The sequence below is a fragment of the Pomacea canaliculata genome, linkage group LG3, assembly GCF_003073045.1.
Source record: "Pomacea canaliculata isolate SZHN2017 linkage group LG3, ASM307304v1, whole genome shotgun sequence".
In the NCBI taxonomy this organism is placed as follows: Eukaryota; Metazoa; Mollusca; class Gastropoda; order Architaenioglossa; family Ampullariidae; genus Pomacea; species Pomacea canaliculata.
In genome coordinates, this window is record NC_037592.1 from 35,211,566 (window position 1) to 35,228,740 (window position 17,175).

Below are 17,175 nucleotides of genomic sequence, written 5' to 3' on the forward strand. Positions count from 1 at the left end.
GAATAGTTTCTAAATCCAATATTTATTTTTTAAGGAAAAACCTACTGGTTGTTCTTCTGTGGATAGTCAAAGATAATTAAGTATATTAGATCCACAACTCCTGAGATCATGATGAAACACCTGCACATTAGTTTAGGATAAGTATAAAGATACATCAGTTTGTGAACAGCATTACTTTATCCAAAAATTCATCTACCAGCAAGCTCAACAAGAAAATATTATAAATATCTGCCTGTGATTAGAATGAAATAAGAAATTGTTATTTAACACCTTGTGAACTTATTTCCCTGATATTCTGAGAACCTCCATTCTTGTCCTACTGTTTCACAAAGTAACTCTGCACTCAGAAGTAAAATTAAGAAAACTCCCACCCATCCATTCAAGCCCCCAGGAATCAACTTACTTCAGTTCCTACTATCACCAGTTTCCTAGACCACCATTTTGGACAAGATCCAAAGTCTAACACTACAGTGTCTGGGTACAGCTTTCATGAAAACTCAGTGGTTCTGGTGACCCTTCCTTTTAAGCTCTGGCATTTCTCCACATCCAAGTCCCCTCAGCACATGATTTGCATGCTCTGGTGTTGCGAAAATTTAGCACTCCTTTAGATCCCCAAAAGTCTGATGCCAAACAACTGATAACTTTAGACAGCGTTTATTTCTATAATTAATCTTTCACTTTCTCAAGATTAACTAATGGATGCACTTCAATGTGTTTGTCTGCAAAAGACAACTCCAACAACTATCATCTCAATAAAACAGCCAACAGAAAACTTGACCCTTCCATTTACAGATATGTTAAGACAACATTTCTGTAAGCATGTGTTTCATTACATTATAATTACTTTCTTCAAACTACTACTGTAAAGTTACTTGTTACCACAGGTAGTTACCTTTTTTAGCACCTTGAATATGAATAAATTTTTATTGTTATAACTTTCGTGATTTGTGCTAGCTAACAACCTAACATTTATAAGCTTTTAGCCACTCAGTTGGCATCTGGCAAATGAAGACTGAACCTAGAGGCAGACATCTAAGGATCAGAACAAGCAGCCCCACCCTACCATCCCAAGATGAAGTTGACAAAACGTAAAAGGTTTCTCAGTGGCTCTCATATCAGTTCCTCTAAAACTATCGTTAGAATCTGAACATTTCTGGATTTTTTAAAAACTTTCCAAAGTTCCAAAGGAATAAACTTTAAACAAAAGTAAAATCTCTTACTTGTCTAACCCAAAACAGCTACTGTGGCACATCCTTTACATTAAGACACTAATATTACTTTCGCAATGTTGAAGATCACACACACATCAACAACGAACAAAAAAGAACCCAAGATAGGAACCTGTTTTATCTGTCCTTCAAGGTAACACTTGTTGCATAGTTAACCAAAAAAAAAAAAACTTCCTTAGGTGAAGAGGGTTAATCCAACTTTATGATTTACAACATTGCCATGAGATTTCAATACTCATGCAAGTTTCATAGCAAGTCTAACTGCATTCCACATCCTAAATATTTGTAATTTTTTTATAAAATAAAATGCAAGATCTTTATTTGCCAATCCACCAATGAAAGATGGTCAGTGTCTTTAAAGAAAACCATTATAACACAACAGCATGTAGATTTTATTGTTATTACAATAGCACAGAAAGTTGTTGCTGCAATGCCACAAGACAAACATGGAAACAATGCAAAACTGATATTGCAGTATACATACTCTTTCCACAGCATTATTTTGGTCATCTTCATGCTTTTGACACATACATATACACACACACGTTAGCACAGAGTCCAGTAAAAATGGCAAAGACAGCAAGAAAACCAGATTTAAAATGTTGGCCAAAAACAAATCAAACTAGCAGCAAAACGACAATAATAAACATTTAATATCCACAGCTTATCCCTGAAATAAATCATCAATAGATTTTTCAGTGGGGGCTCAAAATTTTTCCACCTTCTAATAAACTTACATATTTGATAACTTTAAGTTCTAGTTGAGCAGCATCTTGATCATGTAAATCAGCTGCAACACACAGATTGAATGTTAGGTTAAAATGATATTATTCTACAAACATTCATTGAAATGCTAAATAGCATATGCATAAGGCAAACCAAATGTACAAAGCCTAGGGAGATTATAAGAGCAGTGGAAAGAAAGAGGCAGAGCATAGATATAAAGCAAGATGGATTAAATATGTAACTTGTATAAATATGTATAAGCATTTAGTCTTGAAGCACAGAACTCAAGCACTATAAAATGTAAACATCTGTGTTGGCAAATAAACATCATGGGTTTGGCAAGTAACTTCAGTGTGCATAGTATTAAAGAATAGCATCTTTAACAGGAAAAGATGGACTGCAGGGCATGCGAGACAGCTCTTAACCCAGTTTTCTGCTTCAAGATTATGAAATTGATGGTGAATGGAGTCTCATTTTCTGTCCTGAGTGGTACATAACATTTTTTCTTCTTGAATTTGTCACACTACCTCTAGTAGAAAATGAAACCACAATAAGAATTTATATCAAAGAACACACAACAGCTTAATAACAATTTATGTTGTAATCTTAGTAAACTGGAAATAGAAACTAAAAGCCACTATCAAATTTTACAAATTAAAAATTTAGTAATCATTTGCCTTTATGATGTACAGGAATATCTGTGGCTAATACACTGTTGTTGGTTTGCTCAGCAGACGAAGTGACACATTGTTGGTGTTATACTCACCACACAAAGCAATTAAAGATTCTAACTGGGAGTTCTCTGTTGCAGGTTCAGACATAAAAAGCTTCATTGATTCATATGATACTGATATCTGCAACGAAAAAGAAATATCTCTGTGCTGAATTTTTTTTAAAAAGTCTACACCATTAGCTTGGTCTACTGAAATAGCAATGACAGACTGTTAAGAGTGTAGAATAATATAGATAGCTGCTGCGATTGCACTGCAAGTATTGGGATGTGCCAGTACTCTTGATTCTGCTTTGAAACAATAAATTTTTTATTTTGATGAGCACAATGATAGATTTCAGTCACCAAACCCTCAAATTTATCAGGAGTTATTAACATGTAAAACTATTTGTGCTGATGAACACCTGGATGTTCCTCTACAAATAGATCAATAGACACATTTAAAAAAAGCTGAAACAAGGGTCATTCAAAATGTTCTGAGCCTCAACCAGAAATAAGTCACACCATCCCCTCTCTCAAACACACAGAGCACGCTGATGTACTATCATTGGTGAGATGAAACATCAAGCAATTAATGGGAAATCAATGGCAAAAGAATAACTTGTAATAACATATCAAACGAGTGGAAGGTAATTATGCACAAAAGAAAGTTAAAACAGATATTTACAAGGGTCCTGGAGTTGGAAAGTAATGTTTTATGGATTCAGAATCTTTTTTGGAGGAGGCCTCATCAAATTTTCCTACATTCTAGCATATGTATTTTAGCAATTGGAGTTGAAAGCAGTTCAGGGAGTTCAATTGTTTAAGATGGAGGAGGCTATTCCACAGCACGCTCCCTGAGTATTTCAGACTCAGTTTAAAAAGGTCTATTCTAGGAATGGAAATATTAAGTTTTAGAGAAGTCAAACATTATTGGAGGAAAATAGCAAAGAGAATCTGGGGGACAGTTTACCCATCTGTATTTTATAAACGAAGAAGCTTTTGTTGAATTTTAGTCTGTCAGAAGAAGAACTCCCAGAGATGTAAAGTCATTTGGCTGTATTTTTGATTTTAGTAAAACTACTTTAATTGCTCGCCTCAGAACACTTGCTAGACGTTTCATGGAAGCTCCACTAGCAGAGTCCCAGAGGGTCGAGGCATAAAGGGTTGACTGAGTGTGGGTTGTATAAGAGTTTTCTTGTGCGAGGGTTTAGGAAATGTTTAATTCTGACAGCTGGTATACTTTCTTGGAAATACTTTTGTTTGTGGCAGAGATGTGTTGGGACCATGATAAGTTATTGTCGATTGTAACATCCATGAGTTTGTGATACTTTACTTCTATTATTGGTTGTGTCGATATGGATACTTGGAAATGGGTTGGCTAGGCTTTGTCTTTTCCGCCTAGTTGTTAGAAGCATAATTTCAGTTTTCTGGGGGCTGAGTGATGTGGTTTGATTCGGTCCAAGCCTGAAGCTTGTCAGCGTTCAGCTGTAGGAAGAAAGCAAGTGGCATGATAAGTTATTGGTATGTGTGTATTGTGATGTCATCTGGAAAGATGATTGGGATATGTAGAGAGGAAGACCATTTACGTATATGGAGAAAAGAAAAGGTCCTAATATGTTCCTTGAGGAACATCAAATTTAACCAACAGGATCAGACTTTTGGATGTTTACAGCGAATCTCCGAGTTCAGTTATCGAGAAAGGAGGCAAGGAGTTTGGTTCTCCCAGTACTTAGTTTATATTTAGTGCAAAGTTATATAATCTATATTCTATAACATCAAAAGCTTTAGCAAAGTCAACAAAGGCAGCAGAAAAATGATTGTCATTATTGGTATTTAGCCACTGTACAGAAGAGAGAGAGATAATCATTGCTGGGGTGGTTGGGGGGTAAGTGTGAGTATAGGTGTGAGGTGTGACTATACAGGTAGTCCTCGGGTTACGATGGTCTCGAGTTAAGTCGTTTCGTGGTTACAACGCTTTATACGACGCTCGACTGTCGCTACGATTATCAAGGATAAAGATCGCATAATTGAACATGTGAAAGGATCTGCTCCTATGAAAGCCATATTGATAACAAAGCAACGTAGTGGGCTTATTATTGAGATGGAAAGATTATTGGTGCTTTGGACCAAAATCATTATTAAACGTACTGTACTGCACAATATTTTACTGTACTTATGTTTATTGATAATCATGTAGGGTACTGTGTTCGGATAGGTGTTTAGGTCAGGCTAAGTGTTTGAAGTACTGTACTGTTATTATGGTACAGTACTGTATGAACGTAGGATCCGACTTACGTTGAAATTCGGTTTACGACGCCGCGTAAGAACGGATCAACGTCGTAAGTCGAGGACTACCTGTATTTTGTTTAGTTTATTACTTATGAGGACTTCCAAGAGGAAAATTTTCTGCTGTGGACAGAAGCAAGACAATAAAGATGTGTAGTATGGTCCTTATGCAAAAGAGAATGTCACATGTTCTTAATGTGGATACTAAAGCATATACATATGAACACGGGCCACCCATGCACTCATTCCCCACCCCCAGAACTTTCTGTCATGCATGTGTGCACACCAACTCAGCCCTGCTGGGGTTCGGGTGAGGTTCCACTAAATTACAGAAGTTTCAGAAAGTGATGAAAGTGAGAATCAAAGCAAAGATGTTTGAATTTTTTGGAAAGATGTTTTACATGTCTTACCTGTTTCAATAAAAGTTCCATATATTTGTCTTCTGATGCTGTGAGATCAACTGATGTTACACTTGCCTGAAATAAAGAATTGTTTCTTTCTACTTTATAGGCACCACAATATAATGTATAATGACTATTCCATTATTCCAGTATGGATAACCCAGTGCTATCAGTCTAAATGGAAGCTATACTGGACAAAAATAATTTAAGACAGAGAGAAGTAATAAGCACCTTTCTAATCTAATCTAGAAAGCAACAGCATTTTTTGCATGTAAAACTTTTATTCAAAAGGTTTAAAGTTGCTCAGCAATTTTGTTTAATCAGATCTATTACTTTAGGTAAAGGAAAAAACCCCACCTTTCTCTCCACCTTTCTCTACTACCCCACCCACAACAGCTAGCAAACTGAACACATTGGTCTTATGTTAACTTGCTGTAACAATAAGATATGACATGACTTAAGGCACCCAAGAAGCTACAAAGCAAACTCTGCTTTTCAAACAGGTATTTAATTTAGAACAGTCTAATGACATATATTTGTATGTGTATAATGACATATATTTTGTATGTGTATATTTGTAGCTAGTTTCAACTCTAGATTTTAAAATTTTCACTATCAGCAATAAAGTTATCGTGTTTCACAGTTCATTAGGTGAAAATAGGGCAAACAGCTGATCCAATTAATGTTTTTCGAAAAAGCTGATTACACCTTTCAACATACACTTGCTGTCAGCTCTGCTCTTTTTTTATGGGAGGGGGAGGGGGAAGCAAAGAAAGTGACATGGAGACTAGAAAACAAGGAGATAAGGATGAGGAAAAATAACAATGCATCATCTGCGGATGATGAAGCTTCATAGGAATGCTAAAAAAATAAAGTGATATAACGAGGGGAGCAAGATAGCATGCAGAAAGAGTGTGGATAATGAGCGCAGGAAACCTTGCATTTAGAAACAAAGACTAACTCTGGTAGACAGGCACCCTCTGCTCACAACAAAAATACATAGAATTTTAACTTTCCCAACACCTCTTTCCCCCTACAACCCACATGCAGGTGTCTTTGTGATACACTTGTATCTATGTTCACACTTAGTTGTAAATAGACAAACACATCAAAGAAGTGAAGGAAACTTACCACAATAATGCCTATGTTTGAGTCTTTTCTTCTGGCTGGAACTGGTGCTAGAAGAACTGCAAAGAAATATTCATGTCATGACTGAATATTTTTTATGTGTACTTGTATACATGCTTGTGTGTGTGTGTGTGCGAGTGCACATAAGTGTCAGGTGTTGAGGGAAGGGAGAGAGAATAGAGAGTGAATGTTTTCTCTTTGCCTGTCCATCTGCAGCTTTCCATCATGTCTTGATGGCAAATCACAAATATGTTTTTTAGTGGAAGGTGGGGAATGTATTGAGAAAAACAACCATTGCTTCCTCCTATGAAACAAAAAAAAATCTGATAATTTGATTAGCATTTGAAATTATTGTACTCAGTAAAATGTTACCTCTCAGCATCTGTTTAAAACAAAACCCAGCAAATTGTAATGCATACAGTTACATCAGCTACAATAGATCTTGCTGTGTGACTGGATGTCTAGCAGAAAGTGGGAGTGGGAAGGAGGAACTGTAAACAGTAGACAAAATCTTGGCTTGTTTTCTCATGCTTAAATCCCAATCTCTAGTTACGGTAGCTTGAGAAGCCATGGGGTAGATGATGCGTTCATTTTCTGCCTTTGTACCATGGGGTCAAACATGCTCTCCGTGTTCTCAGCTGACACGGTGGAAGGAAGCAACAGATGTCACTGCCAAGAGCAACTGTTCCCACTGCCTTTTGGGTAATCTTCGGGAAGATAAAGGCTAAGGGAGTGAACCCTTACAGCTAATACACATCAATGGGCAAAGGCTTTCTTCGATGAGAGGACTGGCAAGGGCTCAATGCCTACGTGTTCATGACCAAGGCAACCCATATTGTTTGGCAAAGGGGCTTGATGTTTTGAATGAAATGATAAAAATGGTGGTGTCCTGTCTTGCTTGCTCCCTATTCATCTCTCTCTCTCTTTGTCACTTGCTTGCTTATCCCCCTTCTCTCTATTTCCCTGCTGCCTCTTTCCCTCTCTCTGCTGTTAATTGCTCCCTTCCTCCCTGCTGGACCCACAGCTCACTGTCTTTAGGTCTCATAGAATATTCTCTCATATTACCACAGTCCATGTTTGCTCTGAATAAAAAGCACATATCCTAATTTCTTTTGTGAAGTATTATTTCATCTGGAGCCAGCAGCAGCATCTTAGATCATAGGAAATAAACATTTAAAAAAATTACTCTGGAGCAAATCCACACCCAACAAACAGACAACCTTATCATAATTGAAATGAATATTCCTGTTAACTTTGATATGGATCAAACCAACAGTGTGGATGTGAGGAGAGATACACATTCTCTTTCTCTGCCTCTATTTATATGATTTGCATGTGAAGACAAATCCTCGCCACATTCTTTGTGATTAATTCTGATGCCACTTCCTTGCTTGCAATAATCTTTACATGGCTGAGCATCTCCTTCCAGTCAGTTCATTATTTGCTTGCTCTGGCAATCACAACTGATGTTCATGTCAAGCGCTAAACTATCAGATCTGCAAACTCTAGAGTGCTCCCCTGGCCTCAGTTAAGTGTTCTGTGTGTGTGTCAAGTGGCTGGGTTGAATATAGAGTGCTCCCCTGGCCTCAACTAAGAATTATGTCTGTTTTTGTGTGCATATATCTCAGGAAAATGATATAAGAAATAAGAGAGCAGCTGGGTTGTGGCAGGCCAGTGTGAGAGAATATGAAGGAAACCCCACAACTGTATATCCTCGGCAGAAGATGGCAGCAGCTGAGGGTCAGGATGTTGCTTATGGGTGGCAAGTAAACTGGGTCCCACAGTATACCTCCCCCAGCCACCCTCTCTTATTAGTCAAATCCATTAGGTCAGCCTCATCACCAACACCACTCCATTCATTTCTTATTTTAAGAGCCATACTGAATTCCCTTTAAAAAAACATAAGAAAGAGCATGAACTGCTCTCCTCCCACTGTTGCTGTCATTAAATACCAGGTAGCTTACCCCTTGAGATTAGCCATGTCTGTGACCCCAGATATGCCACAGGGTCAGTAACTCTGAGACAAATAATACTACATGGACTGCAATTCAATCTCCTTTAATACCTGCCAGTTGGGCAGCACAGAACGCGGTGTGTGCCACTGGTCAGTGATCACCTCGTGTAATCACAAAGCACAGATTTGAAGCAGAAATGAATAATCCGTTTCCTCCTCATCAGCACCATCATTTTCTTGGTCATGGGTGGAGGGGATGTACTGAACTGTAACTGGTTCACCTACCTAAGTGACAGAAAATGGAATGTGGAGTCCTTCCACTGGCTTTTGCCTTCCCAAATAAATCAGGTTACCCATGTAGGCTCAAGTCCTGAAGAAACTCCAACTTGGTGTTCAGAGGTGGGCAATTGGATGTTTTAGTCCATGTGTAATGAGGAGCAAGAAATGAAGAGCGTTAGAAAAAACCCTCACAATTTTGAGATCAGGTATAACAATATTTTGTATAAATCTACAGAAAAGCCAAGAAAGTTGGGATCAAATTCAGTAATTTTTTTTCTTTTTTTGTTTTCTTGATAACATAGAAAATAACACAAATTTAACCAAACAAGACGGTGTTTCAGTCTTAGTGAGTACATAATGGTGTTCTGTTCAAAATTGTGGGAGTCACAAGAATTTTAGGATGGCAAGATCCTCACCTTTCTGAACATCTGTTGAGTGCAGAGCTAGAAGATCTATGAAGGGGTCTGGATCAAAGGGAACAGAACAAAGCTGTCTTGACTTTTGGCGAAAAGCATCCCTGTGGGCAAAGCAAACACACCAATCAACAGAGCTGAGTTTACCAAATGTGCATGTCTTCTGCTTATACATCATGAAATTTAAAAAGCAACAGCAGATCACCAAGATACAACCACTAGACAGCACTTCAGAGTGCACCCAAATTTCAGCAGCCCAAACCATAGTGTTGCTGAGCTCACGTGTGCTAGAGAAGCCCAAACCATCCAGCTTAAAATGTTGCACCATACTGTAACCATTCATGTGTGCATGAGAAGAATAACAGTTTTTTTGTTAACGTTCCTCACCAAAACAGACTGGCTTTCAGCTGGGATCAGTTAGCTACTTGCAATGAAGGTTAAATATGCTGAGCTCATGTTGTAGGCTGAACACAAAGCCTTGATCAAACACAATTCTAATCCCACTCAGTCTCAGTGAACACTCACTCTGTGCTCTCAACTCACCATGCAAAGCCACGCTTTGGCAAAATTATTCCATCTGCTTCTACCTGTTGGTTTTCGGGATTGGTCAAGAACACATGGGCGCGCTCCTGTTCACAACAAAAGCAAATTTTTTTTAATGAAGAACACAGCCACGAGTTGCATACTTCATGTACTAAGGCTAAATGCTAAACACAATAAGCATGTCTGTGATGTAAGTGACAACTCCAAAACTTTGATGATGGCACATTACCATGCAGATTGAATCAAGTTATCAATTTAACAGAATTATACAGATTAATATTAACTTCATGATATGAAAAAAATATTAAAAAGTATACACCTACATTGTTTCACTCCATGTTATACCAATATTTTAATGTACTTCATATATTATTTCCTAGCCCAAGAAACTGTATTTGCTTCTAACTGGTGTCTCCTGTGAGGAGCATTATGATGCTGTCTCACTAACTGTGACACCGTCTCCCTAACCAAGGATATTGTCTCACTAACTATGATAGTCACATTAACTGTGATACTGTCTCTCTATTCAGACTTTCTCAACAAATGAACAGTCTCAACTTTTTGTCTGCATCTACATCGAAATCTGCATGAAAGAATGAGTGGTTCCTAACAGACATGTAACTGTTTCAGGGCAATGGTCAGGTATTCATAAATTAAAACTATTAAACCAGCTGCAGTGATCATGCCCAAATACACACTTAAACACACACACAAACATTTTTTTTTCAAAGTGAACTACTGGGATGGATTAATGAGACTATCAACCAAAAAGTAAAAAAATTTGGAAAGGGAAGTTTTGGAAGCATGATAGCTACATTTAGCAGACACGGTGATATTAAGTGTAAGGGTAACACTTTTTCAATAAGGAGAATGTGCTTTTTGAGCTTGTTTGTATCTTTTAAGGATTCAGATGCTCTTGCCATTCACCACTGCCAGGAACAATTACCTTCTTCCCCACAAAACAAGATTAAAAAAAAAATGTTCATTCGTATAGAACTTTTCCCCACCATTAAAGGTGGGCTCAAAGTGCTTTAATAAAAAGAAAAAACACACATAATAACTGATGCTGGTCTAAAAAATATTTTTTTAAGCATGTAATGGTAGCAGGCCTCAAAGAGCAGAAAAAGGTCTGGTTTTAAGATTGTTTTCACAGTGATCAGGACAGTGGTGGATGGCTCACCCATGCACAAACAGTAAGGAGAATACATCTTGACTAGATTAGCACACACTTAGAAGTTAATGCTTCTTATGGCACTTTCCACAACAGACTAGAACTGGAGGGGAGCACTGTGCAAGCCAAAAGGCAACTTTTTAAAGGAGAAAACACTTCTGTGACAGATGATTGCTGTGTTATCCTTGAGTTAGGATACATCTTTATTTGCCAGAAACCCAACATGAGATCTATCACAGAAAAGCATGAGGTTGACTTCAGCATGTTGAGTGCATCACCTAGATGTAGAAGAGGGGAGTTTAATGGCTTTGTTAATGCATTTAGCATCCTATAGTCAACAGCAAAACTAATTTGTACCATTCTTAACAAAGACTACAGGTCTGAGGAGAACTCCATTTAAGACTCAGAGGGCTTGATGATTTTATTGTTCAGCATCTCTTCTACCTGTCAGGTAGAAAATTTAAGGGTATTTGTTTTCTCCAGGAACACCCAATAAGAGCTTTGTGAGACTGGAGGATGGTCAACCGAGCTGATTTCAAAAGAATCTAAATCTGTAGCTTCTAATTCAGATATATCTGCTGCAAAAATATTTTTGTTCTTGGATATGAAAAATGCATCAAAAAAGGTGACCATGGGAATGACATTTTCTGAAAAGTAGCAAAGCATACAACGCTGAAGAAACTGTGAACAAGGACAGTCAAACATAATATTAGGAAAACAGCATGGATGACATCAGGAAAATAGTCACGTGAGATGGTTGGGGGGTTAAGGACTCAAGAAACTTGTACAGTTCAAGAAAAGTGTACTTTTAGATCCGTTCTATGACTTGGCGTGATGTGGACAGGAATATTTGCAGCCTGGATCATTCCTCTCATTTAATTTTGTATGTGAAGACCTGAGCTTTGGCTATTGTTTCTATGCTTTCAGTCATGTTACTTTCTGTCAGTTATGCCAACTTTGCCTTTCTGCTATTGGATCTGCTCTGTTTCCTTCTGACGGATTCATCTATTGTGAACTGTAAAACAATGATGCCACCTCTTTCTCTGTAATGCTTCTGCAGCCATTTGTATGCATGTCCAACAGAAAGTGTATAGCCGATTGGTTAGAGTACTGGTGTTACAAACATAGAGGCATGGTCCCACCCACCCATTCCCCTTAAAATGGACCCATGGGAATGGGTAGCTGACTTCATAAAGGGTTTGGGGAAGGAGAAGAAGAGATGGGCATTGCCCTTCACAAAATGCTGGCTGAAAGAAAAATGTGGTTTCTATCACCTTACCCCTTTTTAACATCAAATTTAACATCAACATGCAGAAACCTTCCTTAAACAAATGCTCCATGTCATTTGCTAACATTTTGAGTAGGCTATGTGACATTTCCCTCTTTGTAACTGGTCTAACTGGTCCCAGTAAGTAGCAGATTAAACTGACATTCGTAAGTCACCTTTAATTTGAGCCATTAGCCTGGTACTTTCCTATTGCTGTGACCAACATTAGTTGTTGCATAGGGACAGCATGACCACCACAGGATACTAGTTAATACTGAACACACTGCTGCTGCTGCTGCTTTCTCTGGCAAATGCTGTCTTGTCTTAGGAATGAAGTGCCTACACATTTTTCTGTCAAGTTGCAAATGTCTAAAATTATATTTGCCTACATCAAGAAAATGATTTTTAAAAGTATCCAAAATTGTAAGTTAACATCATTTATCCAGTAATAAATATAAAATATTCTTATTCTTCTCTTATTAAAAAGAGAAAAAGCCAAGGAAAACAATGTGTTTCATTGCAGGTTTTTTTTCTTTTAGGTAATGGGAAAACAATATCCATATTTCCAAACCCTTTCAAACTAAACATTTGAGTTCCTTGGCTCTGAAATATGATTAGCAGCATATCCATTCTGTGCAGGCCTTCAACATTTAACGTAGTCAAGAATCATATAATAACAACCTGTGAAAACAAGTGTTTTGCAGACTATTCTGCTCAAGCTGAAAAGAAGGGAAATTGGTGTTTTATGCAAAGCCAGTGACTAAGTCTATATGACAGCAAAGCAGCCAGCCTGTAAACATGCAGAGAAAGAACAGCATGCCCAAGACAAGATCTGACCCAGGACCTCAAACTGATAAAAAATTACCAATGTGGCAAAACTTCAAGCAATACTATGTCAATCCTAAAACTGTAATGAGCTGCAAATGTCTTCATTGTTATATTCACCTTAACCTCTCAACCCTGTCATGACCACACCAGACAAGGTATTACAGCCTATAGGTTGGTTGGATGGTCAGTAAATGGACTGACTTACTGAATGCTAAATACTGATGTTGTCTACTCATGTCGTAATGCTTATGTTAATGGTCATAGTAGGCATGATTGGCACCCTAAAAGTAGTACAATAAAAGTAACATTTATATACTTAGTTCTCTTCTAAAGTTTTCTCTTACTACACCAACAGTATAATTGTCCAAAACATAAATGCATTTGTTCTTCTCCAGTTAATTAAATGAACATGATAGGATGATAGCCTATGCAGACATGTTTGTAAGCATCTGCCATAAGAAATACCCTTTGCCTCCCATCACTCTGAGCAGGTAAGTGATTTGCCCTTTCTCATCTCTCAACTTACCACATTTGGAAGACAATGCTTCAGTGTATCACAAGCAGCGTTTCGCAGCTCTGTCAAATTTGTTGCATCTAAAATTGGCATGAAGACATCCTGAAACAGAAATAAGAAAGACCATCCTGGATGTAATGTTTATATATATATATGAATATGAAATAACTTGCTTGAATGCATGCTTTTATTTTGTTAAATGAATGGTGGGATCATGCATTGCAATCAAGAATGGTTTGGGGCAATGGGCCATAAGAACAACAACAAAAAATCTTCTATAGCGAAGAATAATTAAGGAGGTATGAGGCTTTTAAAAGACCAGTTACAGCTATGTTGATGAATTCTATGCCAGAAAATACCCATAAATATAAGAACAGAACAAACACAAAAGAGAGGTGGCAACTGCAATATATGGCTAATTTCTGCTAACAAAGTATATAATTTGCAAAAGTGATCAGTTCTTCCTATGAAATATCTTTACTTTGGTTTGCATCCTAATGTAAACTGCTGGCTTTGCAAGATATCCAGTGATGATGAACCAGTGCTGTGCACCCAGAAGACAGGAATTTATCCATGTATAAAGCAGTTTTAAAAATTGCAAGTACAAATCTGCATGTCACATGTGTAGGAAGGTGCATATGTATATGTATTTTAAAAAGTGGATAGGGTGGGTACAAGTATGAAGCAAGTTTGTAGGTAAGTGAGCATGTAGACACACGTTATTCTTAAACTGATGTACAACACAAGTCAATTATGTCAAATGATATGTTAATTATAGAACAAAACACAAAATCTAAGCAATAAAGCTTACTTGATACATTACCCTCCCAACACCAACAAAACTGATGACAGTAAAGTCATCAATATGATATATATATATATCTTGGTACAGCTTTAGTAAACAGATATGGTATACAACATTATGACACTCTTTATAGACTGGAAAGGGATAGGTTTAGGGTCCGGAATAGGATTAAATTTTACCCCTGGTTTCAGGGTATATGTCATGGTGTCCTTAAGAACTTATGTCAGTGTGTGGTGAGTGCTTCTATGTGCCTTGCAAATCTGTGAATGCAGACTGAGTGACATGTTGCTGCTTAAATGAATGTGGTCAACAATATACACATATTATCCACAATTTAAGGGACAATTTTTTAAAAACCAATTATTGTTATTTTTACCCCTATGAGTAAAAAGGAACATATACTCTGAACTTCAGACTGTAAATACTTTCATACAAACACATCCATAAAAGCAATTCTAAAAACAGGTAAAGAATATCCGGAAGATTTAAGACTGGGTTTGTCAAAACTATGTTGTCACTACTATGGTCTGCATTTCATCTATTCCCTGGAATGTGTCAGGACTTTAAATGGTACTGTTGCTCGCTGAACATGATAGCGAACAGGCCGAGACCGTCCAGCACACATGACGTCTGTTTTGTGAATAAATGGTTCTACCCTTTAAGTGCTAACATCATTTTGAATAACCCTGTCCATATTTTCGTACCAATAAACAAGCAGCTACCTGGACGTCTGTACCCGACGGCTTCCTTTCCTCACTGTTACCAATCGCCCGAATTTTTGAATGCATTCTACTGTTTTAAATTAAAACGAAACGATTTCTAACATAATATAATGCAGCGATGATTGTGTGGGTTAAAATTATCGCCATTCTCTCCGGTGTCGAATGCTTGATTCGAATGCACCGCGCCACTGGAGGCATCGACACCAACCGTCTGCACACCACACAGCGCCCTCCATTTTCCAGGGACGCTACTCTGCGACCACGTCACGCGTCCACTCGACCACGAACAACAAGGACGTGTCTATGTGTAATGATGTCCATCTCGCTTTATTGATGAAATTGAATAAAAAGTGACATGTCTGTGTGTCATGATATCCATCTCGCTTTATTGATAATTAACTTGAGCATGCAACTTGCATTTTTTGCTTACCAGTGGTCAAAACGGCTCTGGATGTGGTCTAAACATCTATATCACTTATGGTCGAGCTGACGTGTGTGATGATCGATTCGGGTGGGATCGCCCAGCCCCCAACTCTCGCAGCATGATGTCACGCCAATAACAAAATCGAGCAGCTAATAAGTGTCAATTAAAAATTGCGCAGAATGACTAACTACAGACGAGAAGACACGATCAAAAACTGTGTCGTTGCTATTCACAATATATTAGCTAGCCGACTTTGAAGTCATAACCACATTACTCATCGATGCGATGTCCACTCTCTCATAGAATTTCAACATTGTCATCATGCTATGGTTCTGGGTTTTGACGAATCTCCGGATCTTGATCGATATTTTTAATGTCTCTAGGATTTGAGGAAAGTGTCTTGAATGCGTGATACAAGTGTCGCATACACGTGCACACCGCAATTACTTCCAGAAAGCAACGCCAGTCCGTTTCTAAAAGAATTGATCGACATTAGGTTTTCGAATCCTAACAGAAACTGAAACTATTCTTAGCTAAATGTACAGACTACTGCAATGTGTTTCTAATTAAATAAGCTGTGCACAGGGAAAGCCTGCTTGACCCACACGACAAACAATATATTGGTTGTGTCCTGGATCTCATCCCGGCCTCTTCTAAACCCCCATGCTGTGTAGCAACTGCAATGTGTGTGCAAGGCAGTTGATTTGCACACGCAAACTGTGGGAATGTCCTGCAGTCTCAGGTGTTGACCTCTCATTCTCACAATCGTTGCCGGCGATATTGTCATAAACCTCTCACCGAAAGCAGGTCATCCGCCAGCCAAAGCAAATTATTGTCAATTTTTAACACAAAACCCTTATACATGTATATGGCATTTCGTCACTTGGGAACGAGTTGGATGCGCTTGACCAAGATGTCCATTCAGCCGTGTGCTGCATTAAACACACACCCACAAGTAGCCACCTCATCATCTCTAAACGCAATTTCCAAAACATCATGTCCCACAGATTCAGTATTTGTGCTGCAGAATGTTATGCCTGGCCTAAACACACACGAACATCCTCGAAACAACGGAAGTCCCGAAGGACTTTAGATACTGAAATGTAGCGGAAAATATGTAGGGAACATGTAATTGTAACTGTAATCATCCTGTTCTTAGCTTTCGCCAAAACTAGTTATGTCAGCTTGTTTTCTTCAAAGGTCCGCAACTTACATCAAATTCAAGCCTATGTCCTACATTAAAACAGAAATGAAAAAGTTAATCTTGTTTGGTGTAAATGTATTAATTAACCTAATGTTGGATGGAAGTAATTAGTGTAAATGGATTTACACGGCTCGAGTAAGAGAGCACTCCAAATAACAACACGGTGACCTCACTCCTTGGATGCCAGCGATGTGGATCCCGTTGCTCACCCCTAACGCAAAACAACTGCACGGAGCGACAGTAAAAACCTGCTGGAAGGTATGTATTCTGACAGAAGGAAAAACAGGTTCATCTAGGCAAACACTTTGCAGTTCGGTAGATAGTCCAGCAAGGTCTCTCTTTCGTCTGGCCGATCATAGGTACGGCCTCCTGCAGAGTTCCCTTGGGCTACTATCGGAGGTCAGATGACAGCTGCACCTCCCTAAGGACGCAGAGGAGAGGAAATTGGGGAAAGGGAGGGGCGTTACATTACCTCGTAGTTTGACATTTCTATTGTGGAAATTCTAGTGGAACAAAGATCCTTTAGACACAAACAGGCGCAGGTTAGACAACTGAGAGCACAAGGGTTC

The 17,175-nt window shown here is 38.3% G+C and overlaps 1 protein-coding gene across 5 annotated transcripts in view; it reads right to left on the reverse strand.

Annotated features, from left to right (window-relative positions):
* The window catches only part of LOC112560247 (cGMP-dependent 3',5'-cyclic phosphodiesterase-like), a 93,808-nt gene that overhangs the window by 31,583 nt on the left and 45,050 nt on the right, over positions 1–17,175 (reverse strand). For 3 of the 5 annotated variants that reach the window (XM_025231944.1, XM_025231939.1, XM_025231945.1), the window contains 7 exons: positions 13,464–13,553; positions 9,672–9,757; positions 9,132–9,232; positions 6,486–6,541; positions 5,364–5,429; positions 2,722–2,809; positions 1,967–2,019 (listed from right to left, as the gene is read on the reverse strand). In XM_025231944.1, the coding sequence (XP_025087729.1) occupies positions 1,967–2,019; positions 2,722–2,809; positions 5,364–5,429; positions 6,486–6,541; positions 9,132–9,232; positions 9,672–9,757; positions 13,464–13,553 (540 nt within the window). Of the gene's footprint in view, positions 1–1,966; positions 2,020–2,721; positions 2,810–5,363; positions 5,430–6,485; positions 6,542–9,131; positions 9,233–9,671; positions 9,758–13,463; positions 13,554–14,960; positions 15,214–17,175 lie in introns of those variants that run through there. The other 2 variants (XM_025231943.1, XM_025231942.1) reach the window with 2 other exon arrangements.